General features: G+C 32.1%; 1 protein-coding gene across 1 annotated transcript; it reads right to left on the bottom strand.

Moving 5' to 3' along the window:
- Positions 1 to 5,910: 5,910 nt before the first annotated feature.
- Positions 5,911 to 8,887, bottom strand: Rab18 (RAS oncogene family member Rab18). Its single transcript, XM_090102334.1, has 5 exons — positions 8,790 to 8,887; positions 7,645 to 7,812; positions 7,223 to 7,364; positions 6,591 to 6,713; positions 5,911 to 6,278 (listed from the first exon to the last, which is right to left on the bottom strand). Exons 1-5 carry the CDS (start codon positions 8,849 to 8,851, stop codon positions 6,162 to 6,164), a joined length of 612 nt encoding a protein of 203 aa, XP_089958460.1. The 5' UTR covers positions 8,852 to 8,887; the 3' UTR covers positions 5,911 to 6,161.
- Between the last annotated feature and the right edge of the window lie 822 nt (positions 8,888 to 9,709).

The raw sequence follows: 9,709 nt of genomic DNA, 5'->3' as shown, positions 1-9,709 counted from the left end.
AACTTCATTAAGTATTCCATACTGCTACTGTGCAATAAATTAATATTTTTATCACTGCTTCTATTTCTGATATTGTATTTTTATTTAAAATTTCACGAACGTATTTTCATAATGTCCGAGCTTCGAGATGTTGATTAGGTTCGCTTTTTATTGATACCGGAATATGAAATAGTCATGAACTACAATAATTATGACAAAAATTATAAAAACCCTTATGTCTCCTTAATTATAGAGGTCCCTCTACATAATATGTTTTAATACGATTTTAAATCAATGTCTATATTGTAAATCTAAAATTGTTACTGTTTTGTAATTTTTGGACTTTACTCATATGAATTTGACTAGAAAAAGTTTCTTATTCGCCAATATTTTTTGTTGAGGATAGCTAAGGAGTCGAATATTAAATGGGATATACCTTTCCGTATATCCCATTTTATATTCGTCTCCTTCCTTATAAATATTCCATTCACACAATAAATATTACATAATATATAGAATAACGTATTTAATACCGCAGGATTTAAATGTAATGGTGTGTATAGGAAAAGGGTAGGTAGGTCTAAGGTTCATACTAGAAAAAAGTGCATTACAGTAAATAATTTAATGTTAAAACTACTATGTACTAACTAATTCAATCGATTAACAGCTATTAATAGAGAGCTAAGAGTATAATTTCATTATTTATTTATTTATTTTTAATCAATTTCAACAAAACGTACATTTACGAATGTTATGTAGGTATATAAGTATAGCTTTTCCATCAGAAAGATTCTCTTGCAACATTTGTTTGTTTCAAGTTTCCGTGAAAACAATTTTTATTCGAGAACACTCCATTACAACGTATTCGGGGTCAAGAGGTTTTTTCGTAATTTTATCAAAGTAAGGCAAAATTATTAGCTGGTTTATGGCACCCGTTTCTTTTCCTCTATATTTTTCCGGCTGTAAATAAAACTTTGGGAAGTTCCGAGAGTTTTTACAGGGAAAATTCCCTGTTTGTCGGCGTGTGTTGTTTCTACATAATTCATACAACGAAAATTACACCAGCTCTAAAGAATTTGATACCGGCGATGTTTACTTTTTACGACGCAATGTTATTTTCTTTCAGAAGTACTCTATGTATAAGGGTGATAATTTTTATATTATGGCGTACCTTAAGTGTTATTGGTAAGGAATGTTTTGGGAATTGGATTTTGTATCGATTATGTGATTTTGTGTGATGCTATTAGACTACAGGCCCGTGTTGAAAAAATTATGGGTCATTTGACCCACCACCTGACCTATCTAGAATGATATAAGAGCATAAAATAATAAGATTCAGCACTATGACGTCACTTGTAGGCTGTCCACCTGAGTGCAGATGAGAATTCGAAGGTTCAGGTAGAGATTTTCTCCCCTTGTCTCCATGATTTTTGTACGGCGTTGCGGAATAATTGATTAAAAGTAGTATAGAAATAGTATGACACAGATGCCGTAATTAAGGAAAAAAGGTACCTACACATCTAACTACATCTTTAGAAAATAATGCTAAGTTCTTAAAAGTATTTTAATAATAATATTGAATATTGATGTAATACGAAATTCCCATTTATAAAAAGCTACGTAGTTATGGAAACAGAGTTCAAAATTATTTTCTCTTAAGTCCTAAAATTTGTCTACCAACTTTGTCTTGTTCTACGCGTTTCTACGCCCACTTATTAATAACTAGCCGCTCCGCGCGGTTTCACCCCCGTGGCTCCTCTCCTGTTGGTCGTAGCGTGATGGTATATAGCCTATAGCCTTCCTCGATAAATGAGCTATCTAACACCGAAAGAATTTTTCAAATCGGACCAGTAGTTCCCGAGATTAGCGCGTTCAAACAAACAAACAAACAAACAAACAAACTCTTCAGCTTTATAATATTAGTATAGATAATCAAAGACACCTACACAGTTAATAAACAATATTACGTTAATACAATATAATGGTATAGTAAAATTATTCAATCAGAATTGATACTCTTGTAGATAATTAATGAAAATGTAGATACATAGGTAAATAATTGTATTCGCTAAGTTAACTGTTAATTAGTTTATAGTTTAAGGGATACATTTTGATCTTAATAGATTAATTTTAGGGTAATGAAACCGCGGTTTTCGGAATAGTTATTAGAAATAAAATTTAATTTAGAAGTTATACTATCATTATATTGATTGAACGTACATAGTAATACCCGTAGTATATTATTATTAGTCTGTGGTAATACCCAAGTAATAAGTTATCTAGGTACGCAGCTAAATATAAAAAAAAATATATTTTATAGGTGGAACTGCTGCTGCTGTCCTCGCCCCTTTTAGTAATATTTTATATAGTTATTAAAATCACTTGTCTTGTGTTTGATTTAACCTGCTAATAATAATTATGTCAACACTCATATAATTTTACTACGACATTATAGCTCATTTATTTATCTAGGTAACTTATTATTTTTGACACTGAATATTTGACTATTAATATAATATTCGATTCCCGCTTGTGACAAATATCTAGTCTATCTGGCAGGACTCAGAAGGTCTGCTACTGATCAGCTACTAATTGTCCTTATAGAAAATCGATCAGTGAAAGAGATGTGTGACTTAAGACATCTGCCTCATACCTACCTTCAAAAGGGGTCACGAAACTTCAAATAAAATGAACCCAATGTTTTTAATACAATTAATGTAGTTAGGTAAATTCTTAAAAGCACAATAATTACACAGAGGGCGAAGTTATCGCCAGAGGCTATTCCTAGCCAGTAAAGATAAGAATTTAATCACGTGGAAAGTGCAGTGAATAAGAGCAAGGAAGTTTTGAAATAATAGGAACCTCACTACTAGAAACATATTATTATACGTAAAAAAGAGAAGTATTTTCAATACCTAAGTAATCCTAACTACTAATAATGTTATAAATGCGAAAGTTTGGGATGATTGATGGATGGAAGGATGGATGTTTGTTACTCTTTCACGCAAATACTACTGAACCGATTGCAATTAAATTTGGTATGTAGGTAGCTGATGACCCAGAGTAAATCATATTATGCTATAGGCTTTTTATACCGAAAATCTAACAGGAACGGGAACTATGCTGGTTTATCTTTAAAAACGCAGGCGAAGACGAAGACGCGGGCGGAAATCTTATTGATATTAAATATCAATTTTATATCACGTAATTTTTGTACATTAAATCAGTGATCAGAAACAAATAATGAGTTTTATATATAATTAATGTATAGCAGTAGGATAATGTACAACTAAATAATATACCTATTATATGCTTACCTTCTATTTATAGTTAGGTAGTGATTCTCAGCAGCCGTCGTTTTTCGACCTACGCAGTTAACCTATATCTTTTTTCTTTAGCAATAAGTAGGTACTTATTCTTCAGAAACTACCATATAAATACTGCGTAATACACGCTTGGGTAGTTTTAAATCGACTTCAAAAACAAAGGAAGTTTTTTAAATTCGACCGTATTTCTTTTAGGTTTGTTACCTTAGAACTTTCGACTTGGTGAACCGATTTGGATGATATGTATTTTAATTTGAAAGCTGGTGCTTCACGGTAATAATTCGGCCCTTCTCTAATTTAGGATATAAAGTATGTGGATTATTATTCAAGAAATAAAAAACAAAATTCATATAAATAGCATTTATTGATTTCAGCTAACATTAAGGTGAATAAAAATTTATTACATTTTATTTACAAAAGCAAATACAAAATATCACATAGGTATCATGCGTTATCCGAATCCGTTGTGCCGATAGGGACAGTAATATAAAACTCCTTGAGTAAGAAAGAGACAGAACTATACTCGTATTGTAATTTGAGTCTATATATTTTATTTCGCATAATATAATACATATAAGTTGACGTGCAAAATGTAAAAAAATCAACATGAAAATATGTTAATTATATGATGATATAAAATGTAATCGATTCATCTATGTTCCCAATTATTACTAATACCCATGTTTGTGTTATTACCCAACTGCGACAAAAGGGGTTGTAAATGGAGGAATGTTTTTCGAGTAACAACTTTTAATTCGATAGGTTTTGGACATAATTTTTTCATGATATTTGCTTGAATTATTTTAATAATGTACTAAGTGTCAATGTCACCGTCGCGGTCGCACAATATGAATTTAAGTGCCATATCACACTAGCGGATTGCGAGCGGTTTCAAAGCGGAGCGGGTGCGCAACGAATACGTTGCGGGCGCGCAACGAACACGCCGCGGTTGCGCAGCGAATTCGTTGCGGACGCGTCATTTTGTATACTCTCGCACAAAAGCCAGCCCTTCCGCCTTGCCTAACTTCCATTCAATATTTCCATCGTTTCTGTAGCACTCAATTTTTTAACCGTACTGTGGAAATGCACTTACTTAACAGTTAACTAAAGATGTAATAACAACTGGAGTTGTTAAAAAAAGGTGCTATAAAATTGAATTACTAGGACTTTTAGAATGTACCATACATTCCAAAAGTATGTAACGACTGACCAGTATAATCTCTCCCATAGCAACGTATGTTATAAAGAGATTTTGTGAACCTAATTATGAGCAAAGTGATAGTGAGTTGCTGGTTGCTTGATAAAATTTTCTATTCACTGCTATTTATCTAATAATAAGATAGCCCCGTTTTAGTTAAGGAGCTTTAACATTTATTTCACTAATGAACTTTCTTAATGAGCAATTAAGTTATCTGATTGCATTTCGACCAAGATTTAATAGATAAAACAATACCCTAAACATTAACATGTTATGAAACTCGTAAAAAATAATGATCTCATAATTATTATACTATCACAAGTTATAAGTAACAACCAGCACGGATTCCATTTTGTTAATGAGTGTACATGACTGCGACGTAAACGTTGCGCATCTGCCACGCGTCCGCAACGAATTCGCTGCGCAACCGCAACGTATTCGTTGCGCACCCGCTCCGCTTTGAAACCGCTCGCAATCCGCTAGTGTGATATGTCACTAAGGCCTATTAACCACGTAATATGCGCGTCATGCGCAAGCGTTTGCAAAACGAATTCGATCTTGCGTAGAAATCAAAACTACATATTTCTACATGACGTCCGGTTGATGCGACGTTGCCGCTCCGCACTACAAACGCGCATCAAGCGGCTGACCCAACGTTGCCGCCGCGCATGACAAACGCATGGCGAGCGGGTGACGCGACGTTGCCGTTCCTCACGACAAATGCATGACGAGCGATTGACGCACCGTTGTCGTTCCGCACGGCGTACATATGAAACGACGTTACCGCTCCGTAAGACGAACTCACTAATCGGTTACGGAGCGGCAACGTCGTAGCCCTCTTCTTGACGCAATCAGATATTAAGACATGAAATGCTGTACAGTTTCTCACGCATACAATTTGAATCGGAAGTTCATTTTATTCTGAACTTATTACATGTTCAACTGATGAGCCAAAGTGATTAAAATATCTAAAACACCATTAAAATTAGGCAAATAATCATAGAGTTTAATAATCCTATGCAACTAAATACGCATCCAATGTTGTACGCTAACAAAATAATGAACACAAACAATCTCTACATAGAAGATATTTCTCACAGATAACATGTTGGTTAAAAAATATCTTCATTTCGGCTCAATATTTTATTTACAATTTTATCTATATTGGTGCAAATGTAACATAGATTGAGAATGAATTGCACATTTCTTAAGAGTAAAAAGTTATTTAGGGCAAGAACGATCCATGAATGATAGAGTGAAAATTATTTAACTTTCTCTACAGCGGACTGATGTATCTTTAATGTAAAAAATAAATCAACGCAATAATTACAATTTCGTGTCAGTTCATTCCCTATCTATATGTAGTACTTATTGTACTAAATAATTATGTGTACACTAATTTTGCGTTTCGTGCGTTTTAACATTTTTTCATGTACAATTAGTTTCCGTAACATTTATTAGAACCTATTAAAAATTAATGAGGACCCCTGCTAAACTAAAACAAATAAAAAAAACACCGAAATATGACAAAATTTCAAAAAATTGTTTTCCCAGTAAATTATGAAGTGCACAATATTTTCTAACACCACTAACATAGCCTCCAAGTCGCAATCATGTTAAAACGCACGAAAACTCAAAAACAAAATGGCGCACCGCTATTAAATGGAACATGTGTAATCATAACACGACTGCTCTTGTTGTCTCCTCTCCTCGTTTGATATGCGAATATTTGACGTAGACCCAGTGGACTCCCACAGACCTGGTGTTTCTATGATCTATAAAAAATATGAATAAAAAAATACATAAAATAAAAATATAAAATATTTTTCTTCTCGCTGAATAAGCCACTAATTGTTCAATTTCCACCATAGATGAAAACCATTTCAAATATTTTCATGGTTTTGAATCAAAAAATAATAAGTAAATGTACTAAAAATGGTTCAAAATAAAAGGCTTTCTTTTAAATTAGAAAACAACATTTTCACATAAAAAAAATCTCAAAATATTTAGGGTTTTCCCTCACTACAAACTGTAAAAACAATAAAGTACATATAAATTATTTAACACAGTTAAATAATAAACTTTACCTTTTGAACCAATTCTTCAAATGCCAGATTGATGCCTTCCTGTGTCTTAGCGCTGCTTTCTATAAATAGCATTCTGTGTTTTTGTGCGAACGCCTGCCCAGCTTCTCTTGGTACTACGCGGGTCTAAATCATATAGAAATAAAAAAATATTTAACTGAAAATATTACTTTTAACTATAATATTGGAAAATTTTACTTCTTGTAAACTTAAATAACAACTGATAAAATGTACAGATAACAATTTTATTCTGCAAAGACATAAAACATTATTATACTGGTGAAAAAATTAAGTTATGGAGAGACATTCTATTCAAAAATTAATAACAAAAAAAAAAACATATATTTTGAGCTATTGCCTAGCCTTCTATCGCGGGCCTTGAGCAAGGCGACCGAATGTAAAAACTCCATAACGAAAAAACCTAACACCCCCCACTCCAACCGGCAGAGCGATGCTATGCAATAGCTTTACCGCGGCAGTCCTCGAGTGCCACACGTATTTTTTTTTTCATTTTTTTTTTGTTATTTAACACTTTATAGATCATAATAATATTGTCTTCTTAAATGCATCTAATCATTAATTATGTTCATCAGTTATGACAAGTTACACAAAAAATGTAAAAAAAACCTAAATACCTTATCAATCTTATTTCCAACAACAAGACAGACAATATTCTTCTTTGTGGAATACACCTGTAACTCTTCTACCCACTCATTTAACTTCGCTAGGGTTTTTGGTTCTGACACATCATACACTAATATCGCACCATGAGCATCTCTAAAACAAAATAATTATCTTTGAAAAACTTAATTTTAATAAAAAAGTTTGTAACAATTTTTTGTTATAAATTGAACCAAATATTATTATTTAAGTAGGTAGTTAAAAGCAATATTTATATTCTAGTTGACAACCCAATATTGATATTTGAGCCTAAAGACTAATACAATATCTTATTTAAATTTAATAAAACATTTTAGTGACATCTCTCATACATTTCAATAATTTGTAACTTTTGTCATCATCTATAACTTTCCATTTAGCAACAAAGGAACCTTACCTATAAAAGCTATTTGTAAGTGTCCTGTATCGTTCCTGACCAGCTGTATCCCAAATACCGAGTTTCACTTTAAGTCCGTTAACTTCCATAACCTTACATTTGTAATCAACTCCGATGGTCGCTGGAAACGATGCATTGTAGTCCCCTGTTGTGAACGCTAGGATGATACTAAAATATAGAGTCTGTTATAGAATTTATCTTTATAAGATTAGTAAAACTTGAGAATAACTCGCTGATTTGGACTTTGATCTAAGTTATGTCAAAGTTGAAGGAAAAATGAAAACAGTGCAAAACATAAATCACTATATAGTATAAATCAAAGTCACTTCCCGCATCTGACCTTGTATACTTAGATCTTTAAAACTACACAGCGATACTCGAGGAAGGCTTTAGTATATTATAATTTATTAGGTTTTAGACAAAGCAGATGAAGCCGCGGGTGGAAAGCTAGTGCATAATATTTGTAGTTGAATAAAAGTTATATATTTTGAGTTTTATCCATCAGGCCCCGGAATCACAGACACAATAGAAAATCTAGTGTGTCGCGGTCGGATCTGGCCGTTCGGGGCTCAATGGGTTAATTAAACATTAATATTGTGCATTAGGTACTAAGTTCGCTGATTACAAAATTGATTAGCTTCAATACATATATTTACTTGAATATCCAATAAATAAATAGACAAAGTTCTTGACCTTATTCGAACAGGTCAAGAATTGAATTTTAGAATTAATTATTACATTACACAGTCTGTGAATATCAATAAAAATCTTAGTATTTTAGAATATCATTGGTACAACTACAAAGATAAGTAAGTGTTTGATACAAGTTTTCAAGCCTCGGTTTGCTTATCAACTTATATAGTATGTTGTATATATGGACAAATTCAAATTGCTTGTTTCTAGAGTGCATGCATTAAGAAAATAATTAATAGATTAACTATGGTTTACTAATTCACTGTTGTAGTGAATAATACATACTTATGAAGTAAAGGAGTTATAAAAATACGTAGCAAATACTAACAATGATACCATGATAGAAACATAACGCAACAATATTTCCTTGAAATTAAACTATCCTTGAAGCTATGACTCAACTTTGCTTGACATTAGTTTATAAGTTTGTAAGTCTCTAAACTATTACTCACCTGGATTTTCCAACGCCACTTTCACCAATTACCAGGATCTTTAATGTGGTAACGCAATCCATTTTCTAATAAGAGAAAAATATAAATACTGAACACTTGAATATACGATGAATTTAACCCAAACCACTATAATATTATAAAAATAAGTAATTGTTTCGTCACTTATTGACAATGTTTCAAATGATTAGTGAAATTATTTATGATTTCAAGTGAATAATCAACTTATTTCAATATAAAAAACGAAAACAACGATACGTCATTTTTGATTTTGCGTCTTGAAATAGACATGACAGAAGTCACAACGTCATGAAATGTCATGTGAATGTTGTTCTTTTTACGTTCCGTTACTGCTGTGGTTACTGCGACTTACACAGAACAGTAAAGGCGACTTATATGAAGTAAAACTTTAAAATAAAACGAAACTTCGTAGAAAATATTACTTTTGATATTCAATTCTTTATATAATAAACTTCATTTTATATTTTATACAAGCACTGGACTGGAGTTGGCTTAGGAGTTGGCTATTATTAAAAAAAAATCGCCTTTTTAGAAATCGCTAAGGCTCTAGAATCTAAATTGTGGCTCTAGTTTTCTTTTATGATTTAAATTTTGAATAACATACAGACCCGGTGAACTTCATAGTATCGCCTATCAGTCGATTCTATTTTTTTTTATTTTTCTCCCCGTAAGTACCATCCTCGTGGGTACTTCAAGGAATGTTGTAAAAAAAAAAATAATGAAATCGGTTCAGCCGTTTAGATAAAATTTATCGTTTCATTTGATTTACATTACTATGTAGGTAATTAATAAGTACATAATATATCTATACCTATCATTATACCCTAGAACTACGAGATTTATTAACAATAACTTTTTGTCTAAAACTTGAGGGTAAATTGAAATGGCGTTCCGAATGAAAA

The sequence above is a fragment of the Colias eurytheme genome, chromosome 5, assembly GCF_061535395.1.
Source record: "Colias eurytheme isolate Ceu_HAF_F1 chromosome 5, ilColEury1 Martin Lab GWU primary, whole genome shotgun sequence".
Taxonomy (NCBI): Eukaryota; Metazoa; Arthropoda; class Insecta; order Lepidoptera; family Pieridae; genus Colias; species Colias eurytheme.
This window is presented reverse-complemented; position numbering and strand designations above follow the sequence as displayed.

Bases quoted from the DNA above. Each gene is read 5' to 3' on its own strand.
- Rab18 (XM_090102334.1), bottom strand. From the start codon at position 8,851: ATGGATTGCGTTACCACATTAAAGATCCTGGTAATTGGTGAAAGTGGC. The intron at 6,714-7,222 runs GTATTTAGGTTT...TATATGATTTAG, and splicing joins TTGGAAATAAGATTGATAAG to ACCCGCGTAGTACCAAGAGA. The intron at 6,279-6,590 runs GTAAAGTTTATT...TATTTTTTATAG, and splicing joins TTGAAGAATTGGTTCAAAAG to ATCATAGAAACACCAGGTCT.